The sequence below is a fragment of the Channa argus genome, chromosome 14 (genome assembly GCF_033026475.1).
Source record: "Channa argus isolate prfri chromosome 14, Channa argus male v1.0, whole genome shotgun sequence".
In the NCBI taxonomy this organism is placed as follows: domain Eukaryota; kingdom Metazoa; phylum Chordata; class Actinopteri; order Anabantiformes; family Channidae; genus Channa; species Channa argus.
In genome coordinates, this window is record NC_090210.1 from 1,779,685 (window position 1) to 1,801,666 (window position 21,982).

Here is a 21,982-nt window from a genome sequence, read left to right on the forward strand (position 1 = left end):
CCAAGCTCCAATTTGTGTAAGTGTCCAGAGGTCTCAGTTAAGTAGAATTAACTACTATGGAAACATAACCCAAAATGTGATGTACACGCGTGTGGACGCCAGGTTCTAAGAGGTTAACACACATAAAAACTGCAGCACCTTGAGCAAATTTCACTTAAATTATCAGAAGAATCACACATGATATTGAAAATGCCAGTGTCAGTTAACACTAAATAAATGGAGCTTGATCTGTTAAAACAGTTTAATGTTTAAATTTCTCAGATTTTACATGAATTCCTGCCTCTGGACATGTTACGAGTGTCCTCGGTGTCAAATGTTTCAAAACTTCAGAGTGAAAGTTTAGAAAGAGCAGTTGACCAAATACTTTCACCATAATGAAGAGTTTTAGTGAAATGTCTCATGCAGCTGCTCTGGAGCGTTTGATCATATGGCCTGATCTTCCTCAGCAGATGGAGCTGTCCTCCTTGGAGAGAAGGTTTTGTTAAGTGTCTAATTGTATTTAAGTAACACGTAGAAAATGCACTTTACACCACTTCACCCAAACAAATGAGTTTAAAATGAAAGGTTGAAAGCCTAAGTTTGGATTTCTCTGTTTTGTGCATTATTGCCTTGCTTGTGCTGATTAAACCAACCCACGATTTGCCTTTGTGGAAATAAAGTGCCACTAGCTGAAGGTAAACATGTATTGTATCACACAGTGCGGGACTGACCTCAGTCTGCACAAACACTGGTGCTTAAAACGCCCACGGAGCAGAAACTGTCGCGTCAATCATAAATGAAGACAAGTGAGAAGATTTATCTGCCTCAAACTACTGGGTGAATTGCGATTGACTTAAGAGCAGTTAAGCTCTGTTTTCATTGTATGAGTTCCCTTCTCTCTGCTCTCTCTCCTCTCCCCCCCCCCCCCCCCACCCCCCTCTCTCTCTCTCTCTCTGCTGATGGGAGGAGCGCGCGGCAGCTCCTCTCTGTATAAGAAGTGTGGAACGTTCAACAAGGGATTTTACACAGCTACTCAGGAGAAACGAAATGATCTGCCCTGGAGCCGCAGCAAAATGCTGGATGGACACCTTCTCCTGGGATGGTTATCGTTCACAGTTATAGTGTATCTTCTCAACTTGCCTGGACCAGCCGCGGCGTATTTCGGGTAAGGTCTGACACATACCCATGATGCTGATTTCATTGATTTGATTGGTTCCTAAATCACAAAGCAGAGAACAACTTTTTTTTTTCTCCCCCCCCCCCTGTGTAACCCGCTAAAAACTTCATTCACTTCTCTTCAGCTTGGCTTAACTTTGATTTCTTTCACGTCTTGTGTTTGATTGCATCAATGTATGCGGGTCAGTGAGGTGTCACTTGGCGGCGGTTGCGCATCGCGCAGCGGCCTCACAGCTGGTGGCTGCAGCAGGTTGTCTGCACATGATTTGGCCTCACTAAAGCTGCTGACACTTATTTTTTATTTCTTTTTTTTTTTAAGATGAACAGTGTCACCAAATATCTTGGCAGGCAACGGAACTCTAGCGCACATAATCTATTATAGGTAGATGTAGGCAGCCTCAGAGAAAACGTCGGCTCAGAATTCACCCCAATCTTTCCCTGACAATTGAGCCAGCGCCCTCTGGAAGGTAACCCCGGGCAGGTTTTGAATGGCAGGTAGTGGGCGAGTGATTGTTTTGCCGAAACATTTGCAAAACCATATCCTTAGTCGACTCCGAAAAACACCCGCGGAGCGAGTGTTGGAGCGAGCTGCACTTTTTGTGTGTCAGACTCAACAGCTGGTAAGAATAAAGGGATCTGACTGCCTGAACTGGTGGCCGAAACGTCTGCTCAGCATGCACAGAAAATTCCCCCATCCAGCATAAACATCACACAACTCTGGCAGGGGTTGTTCTGCTGCCTCCATTAAAAAAAAGCAAAAAACAACAACAACAAAAAAAAAGCCCTTGGAACTTGGTGTCGGGAAATTAATCTGGAATTTAGCGTTTCATGAATCATGTCATATATACAATAATGTTTAATTTAGAAAGCACCGGGGTGTATATTTCAAAGTAAGTTCTTCCTTGGGAACGCCTTAGGTGTAGCCCACTATGACCTCCACTTCAGAGTGGCTTTTAATGCACTAAAGTCCAGTTTGTCTTCTCACATAAACAGCACTCTCAGTTTTCTTTTCTGCCTTAGTTACAGAAGGACATTCACAGCCAGAGGAAGCCAAGGTCGTTCAATTTGGGTCAGCATGTCAGGAAGGAGTGCAGCCATGTTTCATTAGGGACTTGAGGGTTTTCATTGAAAGCTAATGTTTGGGAACGTGTTCTTGGTGCTTTAGTGCCACAATATCTACAAACACATGTGTTGATGGGGGTTGTTAGTGGCCGCAAACAGTGCAAATTCACGAGAAGACAAATGGCTGTAGACTGTGGAGTGATGACATTAGAGGCCTTTCCAGCAGAGTCAAATTTATAGTAGCTATGGGTGTTGTGTACAGGATCCAGGAGTGTTAGGCGATCTGGGAACTGTTACATTGCTTAAAATGAGTTTAACTTTCTTCACCTTATCGTAAATGAGGTACCGTAAACTCTAAAAGTCTCAAGTGTAGCTAAGAAACAAGGTGGACAGAATACGTAAAGACGACGCACTTTCTACACCCGAAACAGTCTTGTTGGATTTCACACCGGGTAAATGTTGTTCTTCTGGGTGCCGCACAAAAGTGCTGGCACTCATTGTTGGAAACTGGATGATGCAATTCTGCTGTACGGCACCTGTGATAGCTCTGTATGATGGAAATGTCTCAGCTCTTCTCTGTGAAACATCATCACCTGTAATGCTCGTGCACGTATCAAGTACCTTCGCTGTCTCTGACTCTTGTCTTTCACGGCAGCTTTAGAGTTGCATTAGAAGGACAAATGTAACCCCCTCCCTGTTGCAGCGTCGCCCCTTGGCAGGCAGTGTGCATTAAGTTTGACGTGCCAAACTGGCACTCGCATCAGCCTTAATGGTCCTAATGGTAATGCATATTTACTTATTCAGTTAGCACTTGTTTTCAATTCCCTCTGTGAGTCTGTTCTCTATCTGTGGCCTGTGTAGTGCACAGAAACATGTGGTATTACGATACTCCAGATTTATTATTCCTTGGCCCAGCGAGAAGGGAATACGAATGATTGTCAGTGAATGATTTAGTCTTGCAGCTGAGCAACATGAAGCATAGTGAAAGAGCCTGCACAGGTGACACATACAAAATGTGACTGCCCCGTGGCCAACTTCCCAGAAACTTGACACCGGTGACACTCCGGCACAGTCCAGCTCGGCTTTAACTGTGGGACATACTAACACAAACCTGTTCAAATAAATATTCCATGAGCACGAGTCATCCTAGGGCCTCCTGGGTACTGATTTACTCAAAATAGCGGGTCAATGTTGCATACCCAATTTCCAGAGTGCGGTGGAGCGTAAGTGTAACATAAACACAACCTCTCCTGCCCATAGTCTGTGCAGCTGAGGGTGGGGTGGGATTCCTGGCGTAGTCAAGCACCCGCTTAAATTGTCATCCTTTGCCACAAGAATGTGAGCACTCATTTTCTTTCCCTCGATCTTGTTGTGGCAGGTGCTGGTTCTGCTAAATCCGTTATCGTTAGAGCTCGAATTGGAGATGTTCGGCAAGCTTTCCTTACTCGACTTGATCGGTTATGGCACCTTGATGAAATGTTGGGTAAACTCTCGGAGAGGGAAGTGATTTGTGGATCCTGTCAGTCCTCTGTTGGCTTAAATGGGAGCCTGGGTAAAAGGCATGTCATTCTGTGGTCTTTTAAACTGTGCTGAATGTGACTCCTGACACTGCGTCAAGAGTTTGTTTTTATTTAGTTCATGTGCGACATATACAGGAAGGCTGCCCACAGTCATGCAGCTGGGATTTACCAATCAGCATCCGGAAGACGTAAATACTACGGTTGCTGTTAGTAAGCTTTTAACTACTGTGTTATCCTTAAACACTCTATCATCGGTTTGTTGCTAACGCAGAGCTGATGCCCTTTCAGATGGTAATATTGTTTTTAGTGCTCCATTAACTGAGGCACTGTGCCAAAAACAACAGGATAACAAATGGGATGTGTGTAAATTTACTGAGGAGAGGTTTTTTTTTTTTTCAATTTGCAGCTGTAAAAGGTTTTTTATCACTGCGCTGTATTAGTTCCTGGTATCAAAACAGCAGTATAGGAAGCGCCATCGCTTCAGCCCAGCAAAGAAACATTACACGTTGTTTTGTGAGCAGCTCCATGCATTTCCAAACATTTCCTTTGGTTCCCCTCTTGTCTCTCCCCTCCCGCTTTTTGGGTTTGCCTGCCTCATGTGCGTGTTGGAATCCCAGCAGTGGTTTGTGGGAGCTGCTGGGTGATTACCACTCATTAGGAGCAGCAGAGCCAGTGTGGGCTCAAGCTGGCGTTGCCTGGCAGACAGTGGTGGCGGGCGTCTCGTTACCAGCCCTTAAGGACTGATTAGCCCTGACGTGCAGCAGGGCGGGGAGCACCATTGATAGAGGGATTTCCCAACTTCATAGGATATCCTGTGGCTACAGCCACACCTCAAAGGGTATCACTTTACCATGAGCAGAGAAGATAGGATTCTCCCAGCACTAGTGACCACGTAACGCGCTGAGGTCACGCAAACCTGGAGGCTTAGATAAAAGTCTGCATAGCCTCTCAAATTAAAGAGCTTTGCTTTCTGTGTGTTTCTGTTTGATGTGCCCAGATTTGAGCTAAGACGTGCTTTGCGAGCTCTCCCCCCATGATATCTCACCGGAAAGCTCTGCTATGCCCTTAGATTCCACAGGGTGGTGCAGTGTCTTCTGAGAGTGCAGGATAGTCCTCAATCAGCACTTTGGAACTTTTTTGTGTAACAGTAGGAGAGTGGGAAATGAAATAAGAAAACATCAAACGTCAAGGCAGCCAAGTCTGTAAAAATAATTCAAAATAGTTCACCATCTACTAAGTTGTGGTCAACCTGCATGACATGCACAAACTATGTTAAATTTAGCTTACAGAGGTAAAATTCACTTTTTCTTCACAGAATTGGGTGATGTATGGTGTTGATGTTCATTTTACAGGCTAAATCGTCAGAAAAAGTTGCTTCATAGTCCATCAATCAGTTATTTTATGGCTGATGCCGTGTAATAACGTGGTTGCACATTTTTGAAGCTTACATGCTTTAGTAAAGGTTTTAAAACATTTTTTTTCCCCTGCTCACATCTGTACAATGCATAGTTTTGGAATCATCAGCATTTCAAAGAGACTGCAGCTATGGCACATGTGATTTTAGGTGGACGGCAGCTCCAGCTCAGTCTCACCAGTCAGCTGCTGCGCTTTGTTGATGGACATTCAGAAGATGAGAAGGAAACTCCCATTGAAATAAACTCTTGTTTGCCAAACTACGTGTGCATGATGATCTTTGCAGATGGGGCTAGAGACAAAGGCAATTTGCACAACACAAAAACTAATATAGACTCTTTTAGTGGTCAGGCATTAATGAGATGATCCTAGTAAGTGTAAGTTTCCGTCCTTGACCACAGCGGAGTTTTCTCTGCCTGGTTTGTGGATATACACGGGACATGGCAGTTGGCAGGTGCCGTCAGTTTTCACAGATATTCTTGAGAATATCCATGTATTTCTCACATCTGCCCCAAGAGAATATAAAAAAATTAGGTCTTAGGTTTTTTTCTGCACCAGCCATCAGTAAATCTTATTTTAGTTGATGCACCTGTTTAAAATGATGTCTAACTTCATAAGGAATGAACCTTTTTTGAAAACTGCAGAGTTAGACTTTACTGCACTTTATCTGGATGATCACCTTGTATATACACAACCCAACAGAAGCCTGACCTTACTTGCATTCAGATACCTGACTCAATTATGTATGTTTGCCAAATGGGTGTTATTATATACACTAAGTTTTCTCGCAGATTATAGCCTGAGAATAAGTTTGAGAGCGGACACAGTGAGACGTAGACTGACGTAAATGGACCTTGACATGGCAGACGTTCTCAGCTGTGATTAAACCTTGGGGAGTTTTTGTTTTATGTCACAATTGGCCTATTTATATGACTTTTAAATGTTTTCTGCTTCTTTAAACGTCAGCTGTCAAGAGTCAGACTTTTTCACTCCAGGCAATGAGCTGTGTGTACATGCTGAGAAAGTACTAAGGGAATATTTGTCAGATGATGGAAATTAACGGCACACTCTGTTTTTAACTTGAAAAGTACTGTCAGGGCCTGTGTTTTGGATTCGGAATTTTTTTGGTCTTTCAGGAAAAAAAAAAAAATCAGTAGTAAGAGCAAGTAACTGTTAATGAACTCCTCTTGCACTTACTGAGGCATGAGTGATTCACAACTGCTACTGTTTTGTTTTGGATTTTGTGGTTTGACTTCGCATGGTCGGTTTATTCACAAAAGTGTTTTTGCTCAGTGAAATGAGAAGGAACAAACCTGACATTTCCAGCCTCTGCACACATTTAAATATCTGCTTTGTATAATTGTTATTAGTCAAACTGTTGAGCTCTCTTACCACATAACCATAGAGTGGATCTTGTGTCGGCACGTGGGAATCGACGAGAGCAGAATACAATATGTGTGCCTGGACATGTTTGGTGCGTTGGTGTGCTGGTACAGGGCTTCTCTGTGCCATGGTGTGGGCTAGAACAGGGGAGTCATGCGGACACTACTGCGTGCCCAATCTGTGCCAGTCACACAGTGACTATAACTGAGCTGCTGACCTTAGAAGCCTCGAGTTCTCACATAGCAGTTAAACCTCTTATAATGCCCCACACTCCCATTCGCAAATGCAGGTCCTATAGTCCTTTTGCTCCCCTACCAGTGCTAGTTTTTGTGTGAGATTCCGTTGAATAAAAAGCAAATATAACCAATGCATCATGTCATTCACATCTAAACTACACTGTCTGTGCAAAGAAACTTGACCCAATCAATTTAAGTCTGACATGGCCTGTGTAGGTTGCAAGTGACCAGAAGGGACAGGAGATGACATAACATTGGGTCATATCCTGTTAAGTCATGCAAGATAACGGACTCCACCCCCCCCCCAATTCACTCACACACACACACACACACACACACACACACACTTAATGAATAGGAGGGCTTTTAAAGGTTGCATGACATTCCCACTATTCAGAAAGGCTAATTACTCCACTAATAATGACTTGCTAAGTCTCAGGCCAGCACCACTTTTTTTCAAAGTCATTTTGTTATGTTACTGTACTGTGTCATTCAAAGCTTGTCAGGAGTAGTCACAGCACCATGTGCGTTCAACCAGTGACTAATCTTATCTTAGGCTTTACATAATGCTTTACTCTTTTTTTTTTTCTCTCTTTCTGGGTTTAATAACTTGGAGAATGGACGTTGTCACTGTGGACAAAATGTAAGGGCAGCATTTCATCTGTTAGAAACCTCTCGAAGGTGGACAATAACTTGGGAATTTTCAGTATAGAGTCATTCGATGCTAATTTACGCTTTCTTCAGTTATTAAAGTCTAAGCTGGGAGCACATTGTCAGCCATATTCAGAGCGGGCCAGAGAGAAAACACCACACACACTCACATTCCTACTACCTCTGGCATGGCCTGGGTTGTGATATACCAGATGGGACTTGGGCAGGGTGGTCTGAAGTTCATCCAACATTTCTGAGAAAAGCACACAGTTTTTCCCCCAAAAGGAGCATTTTAAACAGTGTGAAGGGAGGAGGGAAAAGTGAAAGAGAGAAGAGCAGATCAGCGCTGGGAAGTTCGTTTTATTTTAAAACGGTTTGATGAATAATAATATATATATTTTTGAATTTAGATCTCAGGTGAGCAATGGTTTGGTTTCAAGACAGCTGAACTCTTGCAGAACACATGTTCATGTCTGTCATGGTCTGCATATTATGTTCATAGGCAGCAGTGGTTTTGTCTAGAGGAGGCTTTGTTTTGAGCCAACAGCTTGGGGGAATGATTGGCATTCGTTTAGAGTAATTGACCAATGGGAATAGGGGAAGTTCGGAGAAGAGGAAAAAAATAGAAGGGTGGGGGGATGGTTGTGATCTAGGAGACACCAGACCACACAACCTGCAAGTTCAGGCTGATGGAGAAACTGTGGCTTTTGTTGCTTTTTCTGCCTGGGTGCGTTCAGCTATGAATGACTCTAGTAGATGTTGACTTTAGGTAGTAAGTGCACATGTGTGTGTGCACAAGCATGTGTGCATGCATGCAGACACATGTACAGTATATATGGCAACTGCATGCACAAGCACAGCCAACACCTGTTAGTCTTGTTGAGTGGAGCTGATAAAGAGAAACTACCTGAAAATCGCTTAGCTGCTTTGTTGTTTTTATTCTTATCTCCATATTCAAAAAATGCCAGAAATATATTGATTTTGGAAACTGGTTGTAGTTACACAACTTGTATGTTGACTTTTTTTTGTCACTGTTGCAAAATTATAGCTTTGACAATTCTTTATGTCAGTATCTGAACCGAAAAACAAATTTGTTCTGTGCATGTGTTATTAGCGTTTAGGACAAGATGTTTGAGTAAAGCCATTAAAAAAATGCTGACAATTGCTCCTTCACACAAGCATCGCACACATTGCTGCACGCTATACGAATACAGCAGTAACATCTATTACATATGTCTCCTAAAGATTACATCGCAACATATTTTGGAATCAACAGGGAGTTACAATTCTTACCTGACGTAAGTTGCTAAAATGTGTAAGGCACAGTTTCGGCAAGAAAAGAACTTCGGAGAAAGTCAGTAAACACCTTGTGTGTGAAGTGACCCTTGTTTTCTTTATTGAGCCAGACCAGACCAAAATCTTTCTCTAACCTTGACCAAGTCCCGAGAAAGCCTAAACTACAGAATAAGAACTTTAATAACATAGTCATATAAAAAGGGGCTTTGTACTACTATGGATATTTTGGGAGACAAAAATACATTTTCTGTTAACATTTCCTTAAAATCTTTAGTATCTATGTATTTTTGAATTGCAATATATGTTAAGATATCATCATTTTTTTTCTTGGGGGCGGCTGTAGTTCAGTTGGTAAAGGCAGTTGTCCACGGACCACAGGGTCAGTGGTTTGATCCCCGGTCCTGACTATATGTCGAAGTCTCTCTGGGCAAGACACTGAACCCCTAACATTCCATTCCGAACCAAGCCCAGTAGAAATTGGGGAGGGTTGCGCCAGGAAGGGCAACATGCGGACAATGATCCACTGTGGCGACCCTGAACTCACGGGATAAGCCAGAAGGACAAAAAAACAAAAAAATCATCATTTTGTTTTTTGAAATCTTAATCTGTCTGGAATTGGAAACTGACTAAAGAGTGCTCCTAAGGGATAATTGATTGATGTGCTTTCATTCACATTACTTAGGTTAAGATAACAAAGTAATTTTAAAGTTGATAAGACCCCACCTAAAATTAGCTCATTACAGTTCAACAAAAACATAAAGAGATAAAACAAAATTAAAAACAAATAAGCCAACACTACATATAAAAAGTAAGTTAGTACGCTGTCACATAAATATTTATACTGTATCAGTGATGCTTTCTATTTATTAATCTGTCAAAGAATCAGCAAACAGTGACGTTCCACATTATCTACTGTAAGTGAGTATAAGCATAACACCAGCAGTTACAAAGCTCAGAATCTAGAACAAGAAAGTTACAGTGATTATATTTTTTCCACTCTCATAGCTTTTAGGTATTATTTTACTTGTTTAACTATTTACATACCAACCTAGTAAAAGAGCAGAATTACTAAAAGAGGGTCAACTCTAGGACTGCAATGTAAAGCCCGAGAGGGGGCATGACGGTAAAGTACAGTGGTAGTCAATGATTTCCTTAAGGGATCAACTCTGTGTCTGAGCCGTTTCACTGAACCCAGTGCTTTGGAAAATGTAGTATATGAAGTAAATGTCATAGGTTACGGGAGGCGCTGACAGATAAATAAAAAGGACTAAACAAACTCCAGTGTTACTAAGTGAAAGATAGTGGAAGAGGCTCAGTGTGAGAGCAGGTCAGTGGTGTCTGCAGAGAGTGTGTAAAGGCAAGTGTGTGAGTGGAAAAAGCAAAGCTGAGCAAACACCCGAAAGAATCCCACCTCATGTAGGATAATAATGAGTTTGTTGGTGTTATATTCCAAGTGTAGCCGGTGTTGCTGTGCCAACACCTCAAACAAAAACACCTATAGAAAATGGTCCATGATATGAAAACACAGAGTTACATCGTATTACTTTCTAATTCAGCATTGCAGAGATACTGTGGAAGTGCGTTCGCTATACTTTTCCCAAATCCTGTACTGTTTTAGCCATTTTATGGAAAGAATAGTAATGTTAATAAATGGCCTATATTTTGAAATAAATAGCTTTTTATCTATTAGTAAATCATTTATTGATGGTATTATTAAGCAGCAAAACAAGAAGATATTAGACCCCTGAAACGTTGTAATTTAACATTTTTTAAAACCAAGCAGTCAGAAATATTTCTAATGAAAATTACAGCGCAAAGATGTTGGTAATCAGTGAATAAATGCACAATGAGATGTGGTCCAGATCATTGGCAGCCCCTTTGTTAGGAAAGTTATACATCATAGCCAAGTGGACTTTTCCATTTGTTGTTGCCAAAGTTGTTTTTATTCATAACTTATAAATGATCTATTACCAAATGCTGTGGTTACAGCTTATAATCCATTTACAAAGGTTCCATTATGAGCCATTTGACACCGTATTTTACGAAATCATCGAGGTTCACTGAGTTGTCAGAGACAACGTGGCTGTGTTTTTCCACTTTGCCTCATAAACACGATTATCATTATGGGAAAACACAATAATGATTTCCGTTTGACTGAAGATTTCAAGTTTAAATTTGTCATGATTTTTGTGATTCAACCACTGCATGGTTTTCCAATAATTCTTTCCTCTAAGTGAGTTGAAGGAGTTCATTCTTCAGCAAACAGCACAAGTGATATTTTTTTTGCAGATCACCATGTTGTAATGTATGTTTCGTGTGACAGCATGGGTCACAGTCCTGGATCCACCGAAAATATTCACTTTAATTTCCTACAAAAATGTAATTGCAAAGTCAAGATTCATATCAGTACTACTCGCCTATTAGTTATGTACAATAACTAATAGTTTCATCTGTTTACAAAGAGGTGAGCCTTTGTACATCTGTAACACTATTAGACTATTTCCTGGTTGGCCGCAGACTGGAAACACACACGAGTTGTTTCTTCTGTTGAAACATGAGGAATTGTTTCTCTCCTCTCCGCACTTTGACCTCAGGCTGTCGAGAATTATGCCTCTTTGTAAAAAAGCTGCAGAGACAGTAGCGCTGAGATCAGTGTCATGTCATCTTTGGCCACCCTCCAGCTCCACTCATAACATCTTTTTGTCTCAGACAACCAGACGTCTCACAGACAGTTGATGCCTGTCACTCTAGTGGCTTCTTGTTTTTGCAGGCATATGGGCTTTTGGAAGATTTGACGCTGATACGTGTTACTGTGCATGTCTTACAGAGGAATGCATGCATCATGTTGTTGGTATTGAGCAAATTATGGCCACCATTTGTCAGCTGGATCTCTTTTTAAAGCTATACAGAGCCCATATTCTGTATGGATGTATACAGTAACATTTGCAAATAATGGAAACTGCTTCTTGGTATAGTGTGGACGTGAAAAATATCTTTTCTTAATTTTTTTTTCCAGACTGATGTTGAAATGGACATAGGCAGGTCTTCCACGTGGCGCCATCATTCAATCCATGACTGCTTGCTCGCCATTGATATGTTGTGGAACCATTGTCAGTCATATTAACATACTAGGTCAGCTGGAATTGTTTGTGTTGGCATTTTAAATATGTTTCCTTGGCATTGTTACCACGGTGCATTTTAACAAAGCATGAAACGATTAAGAAGAAAATGTCAGTTATTCGGAGAGCAACAGTTTTTTTTTTTGCATTGTATATGCCCCAAACCACACATTTTTTTATTCTCTAAGTGTGTTGGGAGAGCGATCCCTGTCAAGACACAGCTTGCCAGGTTTCCACTTGAAAGCTCATAGCTGTCAGACAAATTAAGGAAAGGCAAATAGGCTTTGAAAAAAAAGGGAAACCATTTGACCCGATCTGAAAGCAAATCCTGGTGCCTCCTTCTAGATTTGACTGTTCGGATCCTCAATCAGATTGTTATTGCACTTTACAGACAATGTCATTGAGCACATGTGAACTTTACGTCCATCCGCGTGAACCTGAGCACTCAAGGGGAAACATTTCAGTCAGTTATTGGACTTAATAAAACAAATCTCCCGTGGAAGAACTCCGTTGACCTGCTGCTAGGGGCTCCACTGAATATGAGTGGTGACAGAGTTTTCTCTGAAAAAGATTAATAAAGTCAAAAATTTAACTCCCCAACCAACACATCTGCTACATTAACTTTACTTTACTTTACTCCCTTTTACAAAAATACTGTAAAATGATTTGTTTCACTCTGCTTAGCAGTATGGAAGGTGTTGCTGTGGTTCACTGTCTTGACTCTAAAACAGTCAAGAAAAAAATGGCCAAAAAGTTCTGATTGTTTCTGTGTCCTTTGCTTCCATTTACTGTCATGTATCGTCGGTGAGACATCAAATGCAAAGCAGCAGGCTTCCATCCTGATTTTACTTCACTTTTTACAACTTGCAGCGGATGCAAACGATCAGCGTGCGACATTGAGCGAAGTGTCAATCAGTTTGCAACTGCAAAGACACATTGACCAGAGGACTTTTTTTGAGTTTTGTAATCCTTTTAAGGGTGTAAAGCACACCAGAAATTACACATAATGAACAGTTATGGTGCCAAACCTGTCAGTTGGTGTGACCAAAATGGTCACAGGCTGACATGTCCATTGTGCATGTTTATGAAAGCTCTGCTTTCCCCATCACAGCCTCAAAATGCTGCTTGACGGATTTGCCAGCTATGTGGCAGTTCCAGCTTGGTGTGTTTTATATACGCTTCCCTTAAATAAACTGATGAGAGCACAACGCTACCACACGTTCTTCACGCCATGTTTAGAACTGAGTCCTCTGCTCGCTATATTTCAAATGGATTGCAGATTTAAGATCCTGAATACTGGACTTTTATTATGGGGATTCTATAATTGGGGTGGCACATTGGTGGAGTGGTTAGCACAGTCGCTTCTAACCTGCTGGCCTGGGTTTTGTCTGGGTAACTCTAAAGTAGAAACAGCTGTAGATAATGTATTCTATAATGCACACTCATTATAGGGTGCATTATGTGTGAGATGATTCCTTAGAGCATGATGCAAATATTAAACCCCGTAAACGCTGCATGAGACATAACTACTTTGTTCACTGCGTGCCATCATAATATCAAACTACAATTCCCAACTCTTTGGACAGTGAGGTGCTGTGCTGTGATTTAATTAGTGCAACTGTGGTCTAAAAAAGGGACAAAACAGTGTCAGTAACGTTGCGGAAAAGGAAAAACTCCTCTAGCTCTGCAGAGACTTTGCTTAAGACACAGACACACCTTTGCTGGAGGTTGATCTCAATCTCCAGCAAATGTTGAATTCCCCTGAACATTAACCACTGAACAGCTGAATTCATTTGAACATTAACCATACTTTTTAGCATTATAAACCCCAGCTGTGCTTCCTGTGCTGTTTGTGTAGTATATCTTTGCAGCTCACATTGTTTATCCAGGAAGGTCAGCATCCTGCGCTTTATTGAACACTTTATCAAGATATACCCATTCCCTCTTACTGCGTGCTTTACACTGACCTGTGTCTGTGATCTTTCTCTCTAGGTTGACAGGTAATGAACCGTTGTCTATCCTGCCACTGAACTCTCTACCAGAGGAAAATTTGGGCAGGGCCCACTACAAGCTGTGTGACCGGCTCAAACTGGAAAAGAAGCAGCGTAGGATGTGCAGACGAGACCCGGGCGTGGCAGAGACCCTGAGAGAGGCCATCACCATGAGCGCCCTAGAATGCCAGTATCAATTCCGCTTCGAAAGGTGGAACTGCACCTTGGAGGGGCGCCACCGAGCCAACATACTAAAAAGAGGTGTGGAAAGAGGAGAACGTATTTTTAAAGACTCTCGTTGCTCAATGCTCTAATTATTTTTAACTCCAAAACGTAAATGTGATCTGATTTGCCACTGCCCTATCCTTTTTGCAGGATTTAAAGAGACCGCCTTTTTATATGCCATTTCCTCAGCGGGCCTAACCCACGCAATGGCAAAAGCTTGCAGTGCAGGACGTATGGAGCGATGCACATGCGACGAGGCCCCAGACCTTGAAAACCGCAAAGCGTGGCAGTGGGGAGGCTGTGGAGACAACCTCAAATATGCAAACAAGTTTGTCAAAGACTTCTTAGGCAAACGCTCCAACAAGGACCTGCGTGCACGTGTGGACATGCACAACACAAATGTGGGCATGAAGGTAAGGCTGCATTACCATTGCAGGATTATGATTTATTGAGGGGGAATTCCACCAATGTTACCTAGTAGTCAATGGAGAGTTGTCAGTGTTGTTTCCAGCCACAAGAGCAGTTTATAAAAAAAGAGTCAGAGTTGGCAACTAGCTGGTGAACATACTGGAGCAATTAGCAGCTAAAGAGATGAATTTTTCCCACTGGAGTTGTTGGAGACTAAAACAGAACTAAAAGGAGAGTGAAAAACACAAGTCCAAATAAATGGTAATGTTGCTCCATTTTGAATGAATGTGTAAATAAGCAAATATTCACGCTATCAACTTTACAATGTGACAATATGTTAATAGCTTTTTTCACTGCCCCCAAGTGGCCAAATATAAATAAATCCATCAATTAGTTGCAGGTTTAAGTAATCTGAGCTTCGAGGCTATAAATTCAAGAGAAGGCCTGTGCTTCAAGCTGCGAGTGTTGACCGGGCAGAAAGCAACGGCCAATTTAAACATCTTGCTGAGAGTTACAGGTCCTTATCAGCCCATTTTTAAAGTTCAGCTTAAGAGAGAAGCATCGGATTTTTGTTTGTTGTGGAACACATGATAATGAGCCAACTAGCATGTGAAGCAGTTACCTACTGGCTCATAGTTATGGTGTCATTAAATGGTTTAATAACGTAAGCAGGTAGAAGCACGAGACGCTATTGCTTTATATTATATAGTGTTTCTTCTATAGTGTTTGGTCTGCACTAGTTCAGAATATCCTAGTCTCTACTACATAGCTTTTACTGTTCTTGTTTTAATTTGTATTTTCCCCGAATTCATGAAAATGAATACTAAATTGTTGGAGTGTCCTCCTAAAGTCAATTTCCATTTATTACTAAAATAACTATTCTATTATTAAATGGTGTATTAGATAAAGTTGCAAAAGACAATAATTTATTACAACAGCAGACATGTTGGATAGATTTTAGGGAGGTACATTCAAAGGAAGGAAAAACGACAATAGTCGTACAGTATTTTATTGCAGTATATTTACTTCAGCTGTCATCTTGATTTGCCTTTTATTAATGTAATAACTTCCACAAAGCAAAAAACAACAGAGTTTGAGTTATAATGCACATATTAATCTGGCCAGGACACAGTCATAAAGAAACTGGTTTGACCAGGGTCAGAGTTTATTTGGAGTTGCGGACAGTATTTAAACAGAAACATTACTTAATTGGCTGACATGAATCAGGCAAATGGTGGGAAAACTGTGATAATACAATACTCTCTAAGTTCTGAGCAATTATGTAGACAAACATTGCCATGAAGTGCCAATTCATTGTGTGCCTTATCCCGGATATACTCCACTTCCCTATCTTTGGTTTTGCTTTTTTAACACACAAGTTTAAACATTACAGTGCTGGTAAATGACGACTGTCCAAGACAAAACACACTATCCAAGTGTATAGTTAAAATGACCACAGAGGAATTGAATAAGAGCACAGCAGAATGAAATTCATACAGTTACACATGGAACAGCTCAGGAAAGTGAAATTACTGAAGCTATATCCTGTTTTCAAACACCTCCACTACAGCTGGAAAAAATTATTAAAACTGGTCAAACTGAAGTGATTAAAGAAATCGCTACTGTAAATCTGGGGAAATCTACAAGTGCTCATTACTTAATATGTGGCTTTCTTCTCGCAGATTAGATAGGCAACAATTCTGGCACCGTTCAGCAATTGTTTGTGGTGAGCAAATATAGCTTTTTCATCTTGGTGGTGTTTTTAAGAGTAGTAAAATAAAAAAGGAGGGAAAGCTCTTAACCTGTCAGGCCAAAGCAAAATAAACGTCTGAAATCTGTTGGTTTCACTCGGCTTTTCTCATATCATGGCCTTTTTCATTTTGGTTTTCAACATGAATTATAGCAGAGGCACACTTCCCAAATGTTAGCAGACGCAAACCTCTCCCAAAAGACCAATACAGGCTCTTCCTTTTCAACTGGGCTATCCAAAATCCCAACTCTCACGAGATTGTTCCTGTGATAAAAGATTTACAACATTGTTTTTTGGTCCTTTTTGAGATTTGCACATGGGTGAGGTATGCCACATTCTTTCGGGATGAATTCCCACACTGAGGACGAAACTGGAATGTGCTAGCCTCTGCCTCCCCCCCCCCCAACATTTAAAAGCTGACATATTAAAATTTCTTGACCTGTGTGTGTAATGAATATGCATTTCCTGTTCTCTAATCTTTTTCAGTCTGTGAAATTAACTTTCTAAAGTCCTACTAAGACAATGTGTTATTCTCATTGATTTTTGCGCACACACTGATTGTGACATTGTGGTTTATGCTTGAAGTGAACCTTGGCTGACTCCTAAGACGGTACTGTAGTAACAATAAAATACTGTTTTTGGCTGGTGAACTCTAAGCTTCGCCTACAATTATGTACCGTAAGATGACACTTTCTTTACAATTGTTTCACTTTCCAACTGGGTGGTAATTAAGTCTTAAGTAAAGGTTTTAAAAACACATCTACACTCAAAGGACAACAATAGGATCCAAGTATTAATGCTCCCTCTTTCCCAGGGTTGTCTATTTGTGGGTGCTTCTTAGTATTAACCTCCACGCATTAATCATAATAACAGTTATTGAGTTTAACCAAAATGTCGTTCATTGTTATCATTGCAAAATCGTAACTATTATTCACTTGCTCTTTTATATGGATCCTTCAAACAAGTGTTATATAGTTCTTGTTTGGTTAACAACAGCAATTAACAACACCTTTCATTTTCCCCCTTTATGGTGATATTAAAAAAGTGCAGTGAATAATGACATAAGTCTTCCTCCTAAACCACTGCACTCCACCCTAATCATGTAATTATTATCTCTTTGAAATGCTGCTCAACAAACAATGACTCATTAAATGACAGCTTTTTTTTTTTTATATTACTATGATGTATCATTGTAGATAACAGTATTTTTCTGAACCAGGTAATCAAAGCTGGAGTGGAGACCACTTGCAAATGCCACGGTGTTTCTGGCTCCTGCACTGTCCAGACTTGCTGGAGGCAGCTTCTGCCCTTCCACGAAATTGGCAAGCAGCTGAAGCAGCGCTACGAGACCTCCATCAAGGTTGGCAGTTCCACCAACGAGGCGACAGGAGAAGGGGAGATCTCCACAAGCCGGAGCCAGCAGCAACAGCAGCAGCCTCAACCACTACCTGGCCTGAATGATCAGATCCCTCGAACTATGGACCTGCTCCACATCGAGGACTCGCCCAGTTTTTGTAGACCCAGCAAGTACTCGTCGGGCACAGCAGCCCGCAAGTGCTACAAGGATAAGAACTGTGACGCTATCTGCTGCGGTAGAGGCCATAACACTCAAAGTCGGGAGGTGACCAGGCCCTGCCAGTGCCAGGTGCGCTGGTGCTGCTACGTTGAATGCAAGCAGTGCACACAGAGAGAAGAGGTATATACCTGCAAAGGGTAATCCAGATATCTGTCAGTCCCTATGATCAGTGGAGCAAATGAAAGATGGTTTAAGCTGAAGGGGAGTTGTTGTTCGGTTCTCTGACATGCTTCCACTGTGGGAACAGTGTCCACAAACAAAAAGGAGGGAGCCGATTGAGAAGCAATAAGCACTTTGAGGGATTTCTGTGGGTTGGGGTTCAAAAGTCCTGTAGCTCCCGTATGTAAGGGTTTGCAGAATTAGGAATCTTCTCAGACAACTGGGTCGACATCTCACGCTTTTCATCGTAGAAGACAATAGATTTTATTAACAAAATTCATTGCATCTTCACATGAGAAAACAACAACAAAATAAAAAATAAATAAATAAATCAGTTCCAGTTATTGAGGATCCTATTTAAGGACTGTAACACCAACAGACTGGTTTCTGGGCCCTTGCCCATAGAAGAATTGTGTGGGTGTGAGTTTGTGTGTTTGTTTGTGTCTTTCTACTTGTTTGTTTGTATGTGAGCATGTGACAGGTGGAGGAAAGGGTACGAGTGACAACTTTTATGGCAATGAAACCCATATTCAGAGACTAAGAAAAGACAGGGTGTAAGATTTACTCTACACGCACATATTTACACTCACACACATTGTGTGTTTGCATATGTATGTACATAAATTCAGTTATATTGTAATGATATTATACAAGCCACTTATCTAATTACATTAAAACAAACCACTAACCACACAAATGTATGTTGTTTGTGTGCTCTCACTCATTTTTCTTCTTGATTTATGTTGACAAGGCCCTTTGGAAAGCAGCACCGTTGTGTCCGTTGTCTTGCTGTGTATAATTTATAGATCCTTTGGGACTACTCCTTCACTGGGAGAGAACAAATGTCATTTTTTAAATATTTCTAATAATGTAGTATGAAGCTGTTGCTAAATGCATTAACAGTTAACTAAACCAGTCAGTTTAGGCTTTTCTCGGCCTTGAGCGAATCAGTGCTCAGGGAATAACTTAGACCACTATCTAGGTATTTGGATGAAATATAGATACATTGTGCAAATAGAAATAATCTGCAGAATGCAATGCTTTACCTGCCGAAGGTCCACGTGTTTCTCAGATAAAAAAAAAGTCTGGGTCTCTTAAATGTACCAGTTAGGATTTTTTTGTTTAACTTTGAAGTTGTAAAGAAAACTGTGGAGAACTGGAGGAATGTACCCCCCTACCATTTTGCATTCTCCTTTTTTTTCACCTGCCATGACTTAATTGAGCCATATTCAGCATGCGCATGGACATGCAGTACGTACAGAAGGAGCTGTGTCTGTCTGTCCAAACCTAACGGAGCAAGAGACAGTAATCAAACTTGACATGTCTGCAGAATTGCTTAAGTATATTCATATATTTATATTAGCTATGCATAAGCAGCATAGCTAATAGAAATATATTTTTCATGACTAATGTTTGGCAAACTGATGTCTACATGCAAATATTGAGGTTATGCAAATATGCTGTTTTCATTCAAAAGACAGTGCATATGTTAAATTAAGTTTTCTTTTTCTTTTCTTTTTTTTTTTATATTGTTGCTTGGCACAAAGTTACACAGTTTACAAAATGCAGCATACTGAACCCTGCCATGCAATTACACAGACAGTTTAGAGCAAAACATTGATGTTTTGCAAATATATTCTTGTCAGGAGGAGAATTATAGCACTCTCATTTCTTTGGTGAATGTAAATTAGCAGCCAGTTAACATCGTAAAAGCAGAGGGAAGCTAGTCTGAGGCTGTCCAAGAGTAACGGAATCAGGCCATAGGCACCTGTAAGCTTACTGGTGAGCGTGCTATGTCTCTTAATTAATCCAGGATAATACGATGGCAATTACAATGATTTAACAAACAAGAAACAACACCTTAATTACTAAACAAGTAACTTACTACCTTCAGACAGAGTCCAGATATTATTCCCTCCATTTCCAGTCTTTGTACAAAAAACGGAGTTAACTGGCTGCTGGCTTTGGTTTCATATTAACCTGAGAGATATGAGACTGATATTGATGTCTTTGGAATAAAGTGAATGATTTTTTTTTCCAGAATCTCAAATTACTGCTGTGCCTCTGTACACACAAATAACGCAGACAATAATACTCCGTATATTTTTAGCACTTAGCTCCTGCAAACATGCTATAAGTTATATGCTTAAGATATAGGACCTTATATATTCCGTGTTTTCAATGGGTGTGAATTAACTACTGAGTGAGGGACCCAGCTTTGTATTATAGTGCCGTTCACGCACCGAAGCCCAAATGCCCTTTAAAATATTGAAAGATCTGTATTTATGAATACAGTGCAGTGCTGAATCTTTTTTTAAAAAACTGTAAATAGCAATGGTTTCTTCTCCTGTGGTATTGAGACAAAAGTGAGGCACATGTTTAATTCTCACAAGCAAATGAAACTTGCCTTTCGCCCTAGCAAAAATAAATGCTTAGGGCACAAATGTGTTGGAAAACGATTGTTACAGCATCACACCAAACATTACTGAAAAGGGCTAAACTAGTAGTTCGGTCTTTAAAGATGATCACCATAACGTCTAAAGTCAAACCATCATCCTCAACAGTGAAATGTTGCCTTAGGAAAAGAGCCTTGCTTGGCTTATTTCTCCTAAAGAGATGAATTCCAAACGTCTTGATATGAGGAGGTATGCCAAATAAAGATTGGTCAAAATATATACATAGAAGCTTGCACGCTACATGGAAACCACAATAGCTATGCTGAGACTCAAAGCATAGTAAATGCCCGCTTCCCACAGCTTCTAGTGTGTGTGCGTTCTCCACACACACTCATCGGCCCAAACACGCCAAGGTTCTCCATTTTTTTGTAAAGGATCCAAATAGGCATGACAGGAATATCATGCACGCTGAGTGCATTCGTGTTTGTTTCTAGAGTGTACATAGGTCTGCATTTTCTTCTAAAAAACAGCGGCATGATACAGCAGTCAGTTGTTTTTTGAAATGTCACAGTCGTCCATATTCTCAAATCCGAAACTCTGCACTGTGTGGTCGTCAGTAGATCATGTACAAAACCCTATTTTGTAGAAAAAAATATAAGATAAATTATTTTTTAAATATATTATGAGCATGTGTTTAGTGTAAATAACATCAAAGTCTAAATTGATTTTATATCCTGTATTTTTATTTTGTTTTTCTTTTGGGTGTTTGTTCCTTTTTTGGGGTGGATGCTTCAAGAAGCAGTGTATTCTTTAAACATACGTTATTTTATATTTCAACAGTGTCTATTATTTAAGCACTAACAAATCCTAACAAATTTTTAAATCAACTCAACTATAGCTGTCTTTTATTCATCTACATGAATGATACATGTCTAAACTAATGATACATTTCTAAAGTAAAACTGAATCACAGTCACCAACAATATTTCAATAGGATTTGATCTGTTTGTATAATCAACTATTTTGTGAAAGGAATCTGGTTTTGGTCTGAGTGTCATATGATATGCTATAAACTGATTATGTTTCTGACTGAATCAGTGTTAACTGGTTTTATACTCACCTTTGGATCATTTTACATGTACAAACACTTTTTGTTAGGATTTGTGCTGTGCTTGTAAAACAAAGATAAAACATACAAACACATGTATTGCCCGTTGTGGTGATACTACACCAACAAAGTTTTGTCGGTGTTCACTTATTCATGTCTTATGGGAACCCTAAATTATTTTCCTCTACCTCATGTGTATAGCTTGTAGGTATAAACAGATCACAAATGACTGGTAAGAATGTATTTAAGTTATTTAACATCTTTGTATAACAAAGGCGACAAAAATCTGAAATAATAAATGAATTTTTAAATTATTTCATGTGTGGTTTGATTCTTCTGTGGCACTATGATATGATACTTCTGAAACAAATCATTGTTTGTGATTTTTAAATGGCATTAAATGTATGATATGTTAAATAGATGAAAGAAAATTACCAATAATGTTGAAGACTGATGAATAACACTGATTTGAGTAATAAAAATATTAAATCCACCTGATAAACATTTACTTTGTTACCCAGTAAATTTACTGGA

General features: G+C 40.2%; 1 protein-coding gene across 1 annotated transcript; it reads left to right on the forward strand.

Annotated features, from left to right (window-relative positions):
- Positions 1-987: 987 nt before the first annotated feature.
- On the forward strand, positions 988-21,762 carry wnt9a (wingless-type MMTV integration site family, member 9A). The gene is made up of 4 exons (XM_067475073.1): positions 988-1,144; positions 13,828-14,087; positions 14,202-14,464; positions 17,429-21,762. The coding sequence occupies exons 1-4, from the start codon at positions 1,053-1,055 to the stop codon at positions 17,924-17,926; spliced, it is 1,113 nt and encodes a 370-aa protein (XP_067331174.1). The 5' UTR covers positions 988-1,052; the 3' UTR covers positions 17,927-21,762.
- Positions 21,763-21,982: the final 220 nt, after the last annotated feature.